Raw genomic sequence first — 15,312 nt, 5'->3', positions numbered from 1 at the left:
ATCACCACTGTGTGTCAATTGCTTTAAACAATGTTTGTAGAGTATTTGTGCGTGTGTGAAACTAATTTGCCTAGGTATTTAAGATGCATTTCTAGAATAAGTAGTATCCGCAGAAAAGCCACGCCTTATAATTCATAATACTCTTATAATATTGATTCCAAAGAGTGGGATGAAAATGCAGATTGCTTACACCTGACAAAAATGTTAACATCTAATTACCGTACTGATTTCCATTCAAAGTGGGGAAGTTTTCCTTTTAATTAACCTATACTCTCTAAAGACAATTTCTGTTATTTTTGCTTTTGTCAGATGTTGTTTGGCAAATGTGACATAGCTAGAATCATTGGCTCTAAGGAAATTATATTGTATAGGAACCTGGATTTGTGGAAAAAGTAACTTTAAGCAATTACAAGTTTGTTGGGCTGGGGAGGTCCTTAGTGCAGTAGAAAATGTAGTACATTATGATACTTTCATATAAACATTTCTTTAGATATTACTTCTGATGCTTTGATAAATGTACTTTATAAAATTTAATATAACTAAAGACACTCCTATGAATAAAGTGAGATAAGGCACATAAAACCATCATATTAAAAATAAGAAAATGTTATCTCTCTTAGAGGAACTAGTTATGAGGTAACTGGGCCAAATAGAATTGCAAATGAAAGCACCAGAATTCTTGTTTTTAAGATAATTTTTCAAAAAAGGGTCCTCAGGCTTTTATGAATGGGGATTGTTAGAAAATTACTAAGTCGTTTGTAACATGGACAATGGAATTTATTGACAAAATAAACTTGAACCACAGAACTTACATATCAACCTTAAGTTTCTTTAGTGTCAGTGATTTTTTTACCTAGTTTTTGGGGTTAAGTCTACGAATATACGTAGGCTGAATTGCTTTAGCACCTTTTAACTTACTGATTGAATGAGAGCTCAGGTCGAAACTACTGTCAACAAGATCCCTGTGACATTGTTGGAACAGGTGACACAGCCAGTCTGCCTGCGTTCCCCCAGAGTGTACAGACGCAGAGTTCTCCCAGTGTTTCCTAGCTGACTGGGTTATACTGCTGTATAACAAATTACCACCAAATTCAGGACTTTAAAGAAGCAACAATGATTTATTATCTCGCCATAATTTCAGGAGCAGCTTAGCTGGAGGTGGTTCTGGGTTAGGGTCTCTCAGGAACTGTTGTCAGGGGTCACCAATCACTCCAGCCCATAGGGACCCTGTGCACAACCGAACAGAGCTAGAGGTTCGCAGCCTGCACCTGCACCATCCTCTCAATTGTTAGTGATGTTTGAGCCCATTGTTGCAGCCACTGGGTCAATCCAGCTCTTTGAGGGGCTTCCTGGTTTGTGTTGCCTCTCTACCAAGCATAATGCCCTTCTCCATGGAATGGTGTCTCCTGATAACATACCCAAAGTATGTGGGACATATTCTCATCATCCCTACTTCCAAGGAACATTCTGGCTCTACTATCTCCATGTCAGATTTGTTTCTCTTATCATGAGATTTTTAAAAAGTCAACTGGATTTGCAATCACCTAAGGCTTCAATGGGGTGCTGAAGAATCCATTCCCAAGAGGACTCAGTCAGCTTGCTGTCAGCAGAGGGTTCCAGTGGAGGCCTCCATCTTGTCTACCTGTGGGCTTGTCCAGAGGGCTGTTTAAGTGTCCATAGGACATAGTCTTTGGCTTCCCCCAACGCCTGTGACCTGGGAGAATGAGGAAGTCACAGGCTTTTAATGACCTAGTCCAGGAAGGCAAATACCCCACGCTTACCACCTCCTAGTCATTAAGCATACCAGTCCTGTTCATTGTGGAAGAGGAAACACAAATCTGTGAATCCTAGGGAGACCTTCAGGTTAGCTGCTTCTCTGGCTTCCCCCTTTTTTTCTTCTTTTTTTACATTTTATTAGGGACTCATACAACTCTTATCACAATCCATACATATACATACATCAATTGTATAAAGCACATCCATACATTCCCTGCCCCAATCATTCTCAAGGCATTTGCTCTCCACTTAAGCCCCTTGCATCAGGTCCTCTTTTTTTCCCCTCCCTCCCCTTTCCCCCCTCCCTCATGTGCCCTTGGTAATTTATACATCGTTATTTTGTCATATCTTGCCCTCTCCGGAGTCTCCCTTCCCCCCTTCTCTGCTGTCTCTCTCCCAGGGAAGAGGTCACATGTGGATCCTTGCAATCAGTTCCCCCTTTCCAACCCACTCACCCTCCACTCTCCCAGCATCATCCCTCACACCCTTGGTCCTGAAGGTATCATCCACCCTGGATTCCCTGTACCTCCAGCCCTCATATGTACCAGTGTACAGCCTCTGTCCTATCCAGCCCTGCAAGGTAGAAATCAGATCATGGTAGTTGGGGGGAGGAAGCATCCAGGATCTGGGGGAAAGCTGTGTTCTTCATCGGTACTACCTCGCACCCTAATTAACCCATCTCTCTCCTAAACCCCTCTATGAGGGGATCTCCATTGGCCGACACTAGGGTCTTGGGTCTCCACTCTGCACTTCCCCCTTCATTTAATATGGTATATATATATATATACATATACACACATATACACATACATACACACACTTATATCTTTTTTTTTTTGCATGATGCCTTATACCTGGTACCTTGGCACCTCGTGATCGCACTGGCCAGTGTGCTTCTTCCATGTGGGCTTTTTTGCTTCTGAGCTAGGTGGCCGCTTGTTCACCTTCAAGCCTTTAAGACCCCAGACACTATCTCTTTTGATAGCCGGGCACCATCAGCTTTCTTCACCACATTTGCTTATGCACCCATTTGTCTTCAGCGATCCTATCATGGAGGTGTGCAGTCAATGATATGATTTTTTGTTCTTTGATGCCTGGTAACTGATCCCTTTGGGACCGCTCGATCACACAGGCTGGTGTGTTCTTCCATGTGGACTTTGTTGCTTCTGAGCTAGATGGCCGCTTGTTTATCTTCATGGCTTCCCCTTTTTGTACTACTTAAGGAAATGTAACAGCAGTGACTACACTTGAAGTCCTGTGTAAGATAATTCCCTTAGTTGGTATCTGACTTTAGTTCTGATCTGTCCTTGATTGGCATATGTGTTTTTTTTTTAATTGGGTCTTTTCCCCCCCCCAGAAACCTTAGCTCTGATTCTGCCAGTCATTTCAGACTTTATCATTTGTACACACTTTGTGCATTTTATTTTTACTGCCATTTATTTTAAGCATCTATGAAAGCATTTAATCATATTTTATAGAACTTCCAAGGTATATTTTGTATTTTTTCTAATTAGTATTTCTCTACCACTGGCTATTATAGTCTTAAAATAAATTCTTTATTAATTTTAAATGCATAAAGTTTTACTTGATTGAGATCTTGAATAGGACTTATTATAGTAGAATATTGAGGCAGCACTGGCTAATACAAGGGGTCTTACACTAGTTTGTGGAAAATTCCAATATATTTGAATTCAAATTTTTTTGTGAACTTTTCAAGTTTCCTCTTATTATTTATTGTTAATTGTTCTAACTGATTGATCTGAAGAATCTATTAAATCTCAGGCTTGAATGCATGATATTCTTCTTAGAAGAAAAATAAGATAGCACAGAAATATATTTTTATAAAGATATTTTTATAAAGCATCTTCAAATTGCACAAAAATTAATATAGTTATTTTCTGTTATGCTTTTTAAATAAAATTAGTATTATCATAAAGAATATATAAATAGTACTAAACCTTGCTCAGGAAAAGAGAGTTATCACTTATGTATGTGTTTTCCTCCCTAGAATTTCAGCTTTTTGAGTACAGGCCCAAATTTTATTCATCTATGCATTTGTTTCTAGCCCAGTGCCTACCACGTGATGGGCACTCCATAATGTTGAACTGCAGGGAAGAGCAGACTTATGAGTAATGAGAGATTGGCTTCATAAGTAAAAAAGAACTAACTTATTAAACATCTAATCTGTGCCAATTTCTGTTTGGCATAGCATCCGATTTCATTTCAATTAAGAGTACTATGAGGGTAAGTTGTATTGCTTTACGCTTTGCTCAGAAGAAAAAAGTCAAAGAGGAAAGTACTTAACCAAGAGAGCTCTTACAGTTGACAGAATTGGATTAAAAATGGAATCTGCTTTACTCTGTCTCTTACACTAGGTTGTTTCTGTCAACATAATGAAGTGGCTTACTTTTATTAAACTCCACTTTAAGGAGGAAAAGTGATGTGTGTGTATGACTGTGTGTGTGTGTGTTTGTGTGTGCGTGTATGTGAGTGTGTGCGTGTGAGTTTGTGTGTGTGTTTGTGTGTGTGCTTTTGTGTGTGTGTGAGTGTGTGTTTGTGTGTGTGTGTGAGTGTGTGTGTGTTTGTGTGTGTGTGTGTGAGTGAGTGTGTATGTGTGTGCTTTGGGAAATATTGTTTTAACATTTTGAAAACTGTTGATTTTTGTCTAAAGGCAGTTAAATAACCAACACATTATGTTTAAACTTGTACAGATTTAGTTTCATTGATAAATGCACACAGATCTATTCATATATATATGTATATATTTCTGCTTTGCTCTTAGTGCTTCTGTTAACCCATTAATCCAAGAACATCATATTTACTTCTAAGATATGGTCTTACCCAAATTCCAATGGAAAGATGCTTATCATGTCTTTAAAATGATGTGGCTCAATCTGCAAATCACCTCCCCTGTGGAAAGCAGAACCTGGAATGTATGCGCAGTTCTTCCAGTCTTCCAGTTATTGCTTCTGCTGAGCTATTTGAAGGTTTTTCCAAGCAAACACATGTCTGCATCAGCCAAGAACTGAAGAGAGTTTATTATCAGATTTTGGTGGGCTCGTCCTTTATTCTAAGATTTTTACTCTCAATTTCTAGTCTATCATTCGGATAGTTTCATACTTTAGTGTCTAAAACCTTTAGCCCCAAAGCCTGTCGTTTTCTGATTCCGACATTATAGCTGTTTTATGAGACACTGGAAGAAAACAAAGCTGGGTAAACGTGCATCACCAAGTGCACTTCTCTTCTGTCAAGAGTCCTCTTCACTGTGCACTTCTCTTCACTGTATCCTATGTTGAGTTCCCTTACTGTGTTCAAACGGGCATTTTATGTATTTTCCCTGATTTTATCATTGTTGTCATAAGGGAGTATTGAATAGATCCAGTGCTCCAATCATTGGAATCAAAATCTCATGAGTTCATTATTGGACAATAATTTGAGATGACTTGTCCTCCAAGTGGAGATGTAAAAGGAGATCTAGAGATGGATCTTGGAGAAATGCCACAGTTGGAAATATCCATCCAGTGATGAGTGTACATATGTCATTTAAAGCTACAGATCTGACTGTATCATTTAGGGATGAATGTATTGCGGGCACTCTTAAGTTTAATAAATTAGCCAGGAAAGATGAACAAGAAGCGGAGCTTGAGAATGACTAGCAGTGAAGTGTGACCATGGTAGAGATGAAAACATCATTAGACTAGACGAAAAGAGAATGAAAGGCGAGGCTGTATTACAGTTAACACAGAGCGCTTTCTAAGACGTTTCCCCTAAAAGGTAATAGAATAATGGGACAGGGCTACGAGCTCTAGGAAAGTTGGGAGAAAGAGCAGCCTGTTTACTCGTGATGGAAATTACTCTGGAGAGAAACGAAGGTGAAAATAATGTCGAAAAGACAGTGCACCGATGATGTCCTCGTGCGAGAGAATGGCAGCTATGCTTTCGTATTGAGGGAAAGCGAAGTTGCTAGAGAGATTCTGGGGAGGTAGTGGATTGGGTTGGAAGCTTGTGAACGTTCAAAGACTATAGAGAGAGAACTTACGTCACATTGACCTGTGAAAACGGAGGAGATTACTTCACAAGGTCAGTGCTGCGCACGTGAAAGGACTCGAGACTGCTGGGCGTCAGGGGACTGAAATGAGGTCCATCGTAGGATTGCTTCTGCTGAGGCACATTTTATTGCCTCGGTTTTAGGAGGCAGCGGGGAGGTTGGGGTTACAGATCTCTCGGGGAGTTTATGAAGTAAAGAGAAAGGCTCAGTGGAGTCCTTTATGCGCTCAAGAGAATGATTTTAGTATCAGATCCTGGCACGTAGGCTGGTTAAGCCAGCAGGGGGCTAAGAGGGTGAAAATGGAGTGGGCTTCACAGATGAGCACCTCCACAGCATCAAAGGATTATCATCGTGGGAACCTAGAGAGTGTGAACTCAAAAGGGGAATTGCTGGTTAGAGACAGTCACAGGGAAAGCTGAAGACGGTTTATGAACACTGAGATCATGGAGGTCATATTGTTACTAGGAATGGTGAAGTCGAGACTACTGGGAGACATCGCTTTCCAGGGCTGTAATGTAGTCACATGATACAGCCAGGAGGCCATTATAAAAGGAAACTAAAAACTAATATGGATTCCCCCATTTCTATCATGTCCTTCTGGTCAGAGCCTGAACACGTGTGGCATGCAGAAAGTAGAATTTATTACTTAGGAAAAAAGTAAATGACATGCAACAGAAAAAAGTCTGTAGTGAGTAACATCCCCCATTCCCTCTCAACTTCCTAGCTCAAAAGATATCCAAGGCAAAAATGATGGCTCTTCCACACTTCCTCCCCTTTGCGTCCTTGGTGAGGAACGAGAGGAGCCAGTCCACTGACAGAGCAGTTCACCCTGGTGGCTAATGGAAGCTTCCCGGGTGCTTATAGGTGGCCTCTTCCACACGTGTCTTCTCCCTGGCATTATGAATTCAGGGCACTATGGAACCTTCTGGTGTTGCCTTGGCCAGATGGGCTTGTTAGGAGGACTGTAAGTTTATCCTTATGCTACATGTGCTCCTTAACACATAACAGGGAATTAAGGGAAAATCTCTCCCCCAGCCATTAGCCTACGTGACCTGTTATGTGGAGAGCTGCCACCTACCTCAGGCTTGTATCTCTTTACTCTGCGGAAATCTGGGCAAATCCTTGGGCTCTGGAGGTAGAGGAGAGCTACGTGCAATGCTTTGGTTCAGAAGCTGGAAGGAGAAGGAACGGAAGCAGGAGGAACAAAGGAGATCTGACTATCAGGCTGGGCCACCAGCCTCCCCGCAACCACCCGAGGGGGCTCCCTCACGACCATGCGACTTTGTGTCTCCTTCAGAGAACTATCCTGCACTTTTCAGCACCATTACTAATTAATTCAAATTGTTTCCTCTGCTTTCTGGATGGCAACTATTATACACTTGATTCTGATATAAGCGTCTATCGTCTTGTTATTTTTAATACTAACTGCTAACACACGTACCCCGGGCTGCCGGAAGAATGAGCAGATCTGTTGTGTAAGAAGTACAGTCAAAACACTCCATTGAAGCAAGGATGATGAAACGTAATCTCATGTACTTCGGACGTGCTATCAGGAGGGACTCCTTTCTGTAGAAGCCAGAAGTAGAGGGGCCACAAAGCGAGAGGAAGACGTTCACGGAGATGGAGTAGTGGCAGCAACAATGGATCAAACCACGAGGAAGTTCATGATCATGAACATGGCCCAGGACCAGGCAGACCTTCTTTCTGCTGTCCATGGGGGGGAGGGGGTCACTGTGAGTGGGAACAAGGCTGACATCTTCACACTCTGCAGAGAATCGGATCCTAAATGTTCTAACCTGTTATTGTTGTATCCATTTTACAGTGGAGGAATTAATTAATTTAATCCTTGCTCTGGTTTCTGCCTCTGGTTTCTGGGCGAACTGCATCTCATACGTCTATTCCAGTGATCAGTTTAGTATCCTAGAAAATTCCCCTGCCAACAGAGAGTCCTCTTGGGTTCCATAAGGGTTTAAAACAACTATTCTAAAGATTACAGATTTGATAACAGAGCAGTCGGATGTGTAGGACTTTTAGAATTCTTTAAGGAACACCATGTAAACCGCTTTCTTTCCTCTTCCTCTTACCAAGGGACTATATAGCCGCTTTAACAAAAGGCGTGCATGAGTATAAAACAGTTACAGTTGAGGATCGAAGTAAATTATTACCAATTTTCAATATTCCTTTCCATTATAGCTCTTTGATATAAAGGTAATCAAATAAGACAGTGTGTTGGCAGTGACAGAGTTGATACAAGATGAGGGACAAAGTGAGTCACACGTTTTATAGCATTCTTTCATGCAGCAAAGTATGGCCTATCTTTTTAACATGTCTTATTGGTTGGAAGTATATTATCTATCGCTTTTTAAAGATGAAGGGTTGAGTTAGTTCTTATAAATGAAAAAAAAATCACCAGTTATTCTGAAGTTCCATCATCTCACAGGCAATGGTCTAAACTGGTGGCCTTGGTGGTAGGAGTGATGGCTGTGGAAGGCGAGAAGACAGTCTTCGGCTAACCAACCATTTCAAAATTGACTCCACAACTACCCAAAAGAGAGACAACAGGACTGTTTAAGTAACAACTCATGTCTAACTTACAAAATGCAAAGACTCACTGGGAACCACACCGGAGTTTTCTGCTTCACCGTTCTTTCGTTGGTCATTCAGAGTGCTAACGTAAAGCGTCCCTGAATCCTAGCCACTCGACCACCTCCTCCAGCCCTTCGCTGCTTCCTTCCCCCACTGGCGTGACCTCAGTTCTGCCTTACAAATCGGACTGACCAGAGCATGCGCACTGCTACAGAGAAGAGCCCACAACACAGGGAATTCAGGAGAGATAAGCCCCTCAGGGCCAACAAGGAAATTAGAGATACCAGGAGAATTAGAGGAGGGTGTGGGGAGAAAGGAATTGATCACAAGGATCAATCTAGAACTCCTTCCCGGATGATGAATAATGGAAAAGTGGGTGAGGGGCAATGGAGGATGATGTAAGATATGGAAAAAATAATTTATAACCTATCAAGGGTTCATGAGGGAGGGCGGGCAGAAGGGGAAGCAATGGGGAGCTGATATCACTGGCTCAAGTGGGAAGAGAATGTTTGAAAATGATGATGGCAGCATATGTGTAAATGTGCTTGGCACTTGGAGAATGTATGGATTGTGATAAGAGATTTAAGAGCCCCAATAAAAGTATTTAAAAAAAATAAAGCATCCCTGAATGTGTGAAAGAAGACATGAAAAATAGGATTTTCCTATATCCTATAGAGTGAAAATATCATTTAAGACTATGCAGAAATATAGATTTAGCCTTCACTGAGATGATAACAAAAATTAGAATAAAATATTGTACCCCCTTTATGTTGTGAACTATACAAAAATTTGAAAAATGACATCCTGCTAGTATGTATACAAAAAATAATTAAAGTATTCAAATCCTTAATTGAAGCCCAATGCCAAACATCTTCTGAAAAGTAAACATAAAGGTGCCCAGATATTTAAAATTATTTTTATACAGAATTAAATAAATTTTGGCAATTAGAAATAGTATTCCTTCTTTTCTTTATTTTAATTTAAATTATTTTATTGGGTGTTTGTACAACTCTTATCACATCCATTGTGTCAAGCACATTTGTATATTTGTTGCCATCATCATTCTCAAAACATTTGCTTTCTACTTGTACCCTTGGCATCAGCTCCTCATTTTCTCCCCTCCCTCCCTGCTCCTCCCTCCTTCATGAACCCTTGAGAATTTATAAATTATTATTACTTTATCATATCTTAAACTCCCTTCACCCACTTTTCTGTTGTCTATCCCTCAGGGAGGAGGTTATATGTAGATCCTTATAATCAGCTCCCCCTCTCTACCCCACCTTCCCTCCACCCTCCTGGTATCGCCACTCTCACCACTGGTCCTGAGGGGGGCCATCTGTCCTGGATTCCCTGTGTTTCCAGTTTCTATCTGTACCAGTGCACATCCTTTGGTCGAGCCAGGTTTGTAAGGTAGAATTGGGATCATGATAGTGGGGGGGGGGGGCGGAGGAAGCATTTAAGAACTAGAGGAAAGTTATGTGTTTCATAGATGATACACTTCACCCTGAGTGACTCATCTCCTCCCCGCTACCCCTCTGCAAAGAATGTCCAATTGCCTACAGATAGACCTTGGCCCTAGGGTCCCCACCCTGCACTCCTCCTCATGCATGATGATATGATTTTTTGTTCTTTGGTGTTTGATACCTAACCCCTCGACACTTCGTGATCACACAGGCTGGTGCGCTTCTTCCATGTGGGCTTTATTGCTTCTGGGCTAGATGGCTGCTTTCTGACCTTCAAGCTTTTAAAACCCCAGATGCTATATCCCGCGACAGCTGGGCACCATCAACCTTCTTCACCACACTTGCTTATGCACTCACTTGCCTTCAGCATTTGTATGGGGAAGATGAGCACACAATGATGATTTTTTGTGCTTTGGTGTCTGCTACCTAATCTCTTCAGCACCTTGTGATCCCACAGGCTGTTGTGCTTCTTCCATGTGGGCTTTGTTGCTTCTCAGCTAGCTGACCACTTGTTTACCTTCAAGCCTTTAAGACCCCAGATGCTATAACTCTTGATAGCTGGGCACCATCAGCCTTCTTCAACACACTTGCTATGCACACAATTCTCTTCAGTGATTGGGTTGGAAAGGTGGGTATCATGGAATGTCTGTTTAGTCGAGGAAAGTGTTCTTATACTGAGGGAGTACTTAAGTGGAGGCCCAATATCCATCTGCTATCTTAACTAAACCTATAAATATATGTGCATACATCTATTTCCCCATCATCATATATAAATATATTTATCTATGTACTTGCCTGTATTTAGGCCTCTATGTAAATAAAAGTAATCCAGGTTCATTACAAGGGTTTAGAAAATATTTAAACTTAAATTTTATATTAATATTTTAAGAATTATCATAAGAAGGTCTCTTTTATTAAAATATACTAGCTTTCATAAACTAAGAAATAAATCACTATGTTGCAAATTCAAAAGATAATAGAGTCTTTATGCAGGTTCACTAATAAAGGTTTCAATAGTATCATATTTATCATATTAAAAATCATCTATGTATAGGGAATTGTTAACATAAGAAAGCTAAGAAAGGCATGAAAAACAAATGAACTACACCTATTTCGCTTTAAAATAATTTTATTTAGTACAATATTATGGTTCTTAAAACTGAAGGTATATAATTTATGTCTCATTAGATGTCTTATAACTTTTATCTAGGGCCTCAAAGGAGATCCAGGTTTATCCCCTGGTCAGGCTCTTTGTGGAGAAAAGGTAATTATTTTCCATTAAACCAAATTATGGTAAGATATTGCAAATTATTTTGGTTATTTTTACCTTTTTAGATCTACATTTTATTTGACATTTGACAAAGAGGATATTGGAGAACTACTGGATTACAATGATAAACGAAGTATTTCAAGAATTAAGTAAATGATTTTATTATTTAACTTATTGATTTAAGTCATACGGCAGCTACTTGTACTGCGTGCGTATTGTGTCCTGCCATTGTCTGTATGTCAGTCAGTGGGGGGTGGGTTAAAAAAAGTAGGATGTGATGTGGTCTTAACCCTCAAAGATTGTGTTGTTCTCTCTTCTCTCTCTGTCTCTCTCTCTATCTCACACACACACACACGTTTCTATGCTATTTTATACCCTGTTAACGTGGTTCAGTATGTTTATCTTGTTCAGCTGCATAGCAATCTCTGTGAGAGACAGCCACCACTGTTCCATTTTCTAGTTGAGAAATAGAATTGGAAGACATTTAAATGATCTGATTACCAAGCGCCAGTTAATACTTAATCCAAGTCTTCTGACTTCTAGTTCAGTATGCTATTCATTTTACCAGATTGCTTTCAAATACACACACCCAAAACTAAACCAAATCAAAGCAATTGTCACGGAATCAATTGTGACGCATAGCAATCCAGTAGGATAGAGTAGAGCCGCGCCGGAGGGTTTCCAAAGCTGTGCATCTCCACCAGTGCAGACTGCTTCCTCTTGAGGCTATAGTTGGATGGTTGACTTCGCAGTTAACAGCCAGACAAGGAACCCACAATGCCAACAGGGCTCCTGCAACACATGAATTCTTATCTTCACGTGAACTGCCTCTAAGATTGCAGCAGCAGCTGTTAAGGTAGTTGCTTTGTAAAGAGGCTGAATGTATTACGAAGGCATCTGAGAAGTTTGTTTAGAAGAGTACTTGATGAATGTGATATAGTTATAGGATGTTTGTGTTTCTGTGGCATACGCTCACAAACTTAAATTCCTTAGCAGTTTTTGGTGGTTCTTGTGTTGAAATCTGATTCTTTAATTGGTTTACAGAAACTCTTGTAAACTAATATGACATGAAATTAATGGACTCTACAGAATATCACATTAACATCTCTGAATCCTCAAACATATATTTATGCAGAATTTTAAGAGGTTTATTTCTGTTATAGAACTGAGCGCACATAGTTCTAAATACTTGGGAATATAAATAATTGGGAATATATTTATAAAAATATTATATTTTTATTAGTCCCTTAATTATTGCCAAGGAAATTCCTACAGTCTGAGAAGGAATCATGAATGTTCTCTTTCTAAATATTGGACATTATGTTTCTGACTAAAATTTTAGAAATTATGGACTCACTCTATTTTAGTGATAAATCCCAGCATGAACATTTACCTTTTTGTCAAACTCTTGGTTTCTTCTTTCCTTGTTGCTTCTCTCTGAAAAGTATAGGGTCATTATGGAATGAGAATTGGAAGTTTGCCCACTTTTAAAAAGAATTACTCATATACTTACTGTGGTTAATACTATGTAGGAGAAACATAGAAATACATACAATTTAATGACAGATAGCCAAGAGTTTTAGGTGAAATCCACCTTTCTAAAAGAATAAAGTTAAAAAAAAACTCTTAATATTTAATTTGCATCAAATTCATAGTGAGGAAACAGGAGATTTTTATCCACATATGATATGAATACAAATAACATTGGCATTCAAATAAAATACAAACATTAAGTTGGTGGAAATAGAGTGGTATTGGGAAGAAACTATTTTATGATTTTTAGCATAACCGTATGATCCATGATAAAACATTAAAATAAAAGTTTGTGCAAGTTCTTCACCATGTAACAGGCCTAAGGTTCCATAGACCATGCATGTGTCTTTGCCTTCGGGGGACTTCATGGGCACACTCAGATAGCTTTTCAATGGCATTAAGTTTTCTTTCCTATAAGATAAGTAGAGCGTTTTACAGATAGGGGAACAGGGCTGTTTACCCAGATTTTCTCCCAGAGCAAGTGGGAGAACATGAGTGATTTACTCATGTACCAGGTTGGTGAAAGGAGACCAGCCTCCACTCGCCTATTTCCTAGTGCATTCACCAGTTCCTTCTTGCCTCAGTCAGAATATGGGTTGTTGCTCTATCTGTGTGCTGTCCACTCAGTTCTGACCCACATGACAAAGTAGAACTCTCTTTTCTCCTTAAGTAGTTATTTTTGTTTCAAACACAATACATCTGATTCATGCTAATCCATCTTTTGAAGTGGAAAGGGAGGTTTGGAGATGAGGCAATGTGCACTCTGAATAGAAAGGCTCTGAATGATCCATGTTCCCACGTCTGATGCGTGTTTGTTTCTGGTGAAGACACACAGAATTCAACGTGACTCTTGTCACTTCTAAGGGCACTGCCCAAAGACACTCCTCCATCTCTGGGGGAATACTAATCCCACGAAGCCCCAACACAGGTGCACCACGGTTCATCGGGGGTGAGCAGTGGGAGGTACTGGATGAAGTAGAGTCTGCCACGGCTGAACGCAGACCCACTCCCTAGTCCAGCTCAGAGTGTCCCGGTAGGATTGAGCAGAACTGACCCCAGGGGCTAACTGGAGTCAAAAGCCAAATACAAAGCTCCCCAAACATTTTTATTAGAGTTAAACCCCTTTGTATGTTTGGACACTGGAAGCCATAAGACTGTTAGATTCCAAAGATAGGCTTAAGAGGACACTGCATTCCTGGACACACAAGTGTCCCTTCCCCTGATGTGCCACATGGCCCTGGTTGGTCTAGTTACACCACAGGTCCTATCCAGAGGTTCTCCTTTGGAGTCAGACCAGGCTCGTGGTCCTCAGGAAGAAGAGGCAGCTTGATTCCCTTCTCAGCTGTCTCATACAGTGCTTGTAGATTGTTAAGAAAACTATAGCTTTTAAAAGAATTCCTGGTGGGGCTGTCCAGTAATCATTGGACTGCTAAATTCCAGGTCAGTGGTTCAAACCCACCAGCTGCTCTGTGGGAGGAAAATGAGGCTCTGGGTTCCAGTAAAGATTGATAGCCTAGAAACTATGAATCATAATCAACTTGATAGCAGTGGGTTTACTCTTATAGCTTTTAAAAACAAGGTAGATCATCATTGATGGGAACTGTGGAAATAAGGACATTCCTAGTGAGAAGAATTAAGAGAATAAAAGGGCCTGGGCATGAAGTGGAACGTCCAGTTCAAGTGTGTGGTGCTAAGATATGGGATCGAGGACTTCAGAAAAGGTCTTCAAAGGCCTCAGAAAGGAAGTGGCTTGAGCTGCATTGTGACGAACAGAAATAAACACAGTAAGAGCGTGAGGTCTACAATGCCCAAAACATACTACCATGGCGTCACTGTTAGCAACGCTATAGGAGAGAGCAGAACCCACCCCGTGGGCATTTGAACCTGGAAGTATTTATGGGAGTAATGCTGACCTTGTGGTTAGCAGTCTCAAGGGTAAATAAACTCTAATGTTTAATGGTCCTTCATGACATTACTCTATTTGTGTTTGTATACAGGGTAATCCAGGCCTTTCTGGATTAACAGGCCCTCCTGGTATGCCAGGTGACAAGGTAAGCTGCTGTGGTTTTACTTTGACATGATTGGATACTCTGTGGATGTGTGTGACCTCTTTAGCTACCAACATTTCTTTCTGAAATTGGGCCCAAAGCCAATGTTTTTCATTCCTTTTCCAGCTAATGGAAAGTAGGATGCTTCTTTAGTCTATGAAACTGGTGCTTTCAGAATGCTGTGCCTTATAAAAAAATAAAATAACACTCTTCAGTTTAATGATGTTCATAAAAGTTACCTGCCAGGAGTACAAGAGATTGTTCTTCTTTTGATGATACGAGGACATGTAACTTCTGACCCGTTGCACTTGATCTTAACCAAAAGACTGAGAAGCGAGCCTACTTCTGACGTGTTTACATCACTTTTTAACACCTCTTTGCTCAAAGTAGATTTGCCTGATAGATATCTTGATTTTTAAAAGGGATCCCATTTTATTAGTATGTAATAATCTATGCCATGGCATAAATAAGGAGACTTCAGAAAGTTCATGAAAACATTATATTATCATTTAATTCCATTTTTCCAGGAACTTTTTGAAGTCCCCTCCTATGTGAATGTAATGAGGTAAGGTGAGAAGATAGCCAGTA

General features: G+C 40.3%; 1 protein-coding gene across 2 annotated transcripts in view; it reads left to right on the top strand.

Annotated features, from left to right (window-relative positions):
• The window catches only part of COL24A1 (collagen type XXIV alpha 1 chain), a 400,055-nt gene that overhangs the window by 61,599 nt on the left and 323,144 nt on the right, over positions 1-15,312 (top strand). For both annotated transcript variants that reach the window (XM_075557916.1, XM_075557926.1), the window contains exons 6-7: positions 11,084-11,137; positions 14,674-14,727. In XM_075557916.1, the coding sequence (XP_075414031.1) occupies positions 11,084-11,137; positions 14,674-14,727 (108 nt within the window). The remainder of the gene's footprint in view (positions 1-11,083; positions 11,138-14,673; positions 14,728-15,312) is intronic.

Source organism: Tenrec ecaudatus, chromosome 1 (genome assembly GCF_050624435.1).
Source record: "Tenrec ecaudatus isolate mTenEca1 chromosome 1, mTenEca1.hap1, whole genome shotgun sequence".
NCBI lineage: Eukaryota > Metazoa > Chordata > Mammalia > Afrosoricida > Tenrecidae > Tenrec > Tenrec ecaudatus.
This window is presented reverse-complemented; position numbering and strand designations above follow the sequence as displayed.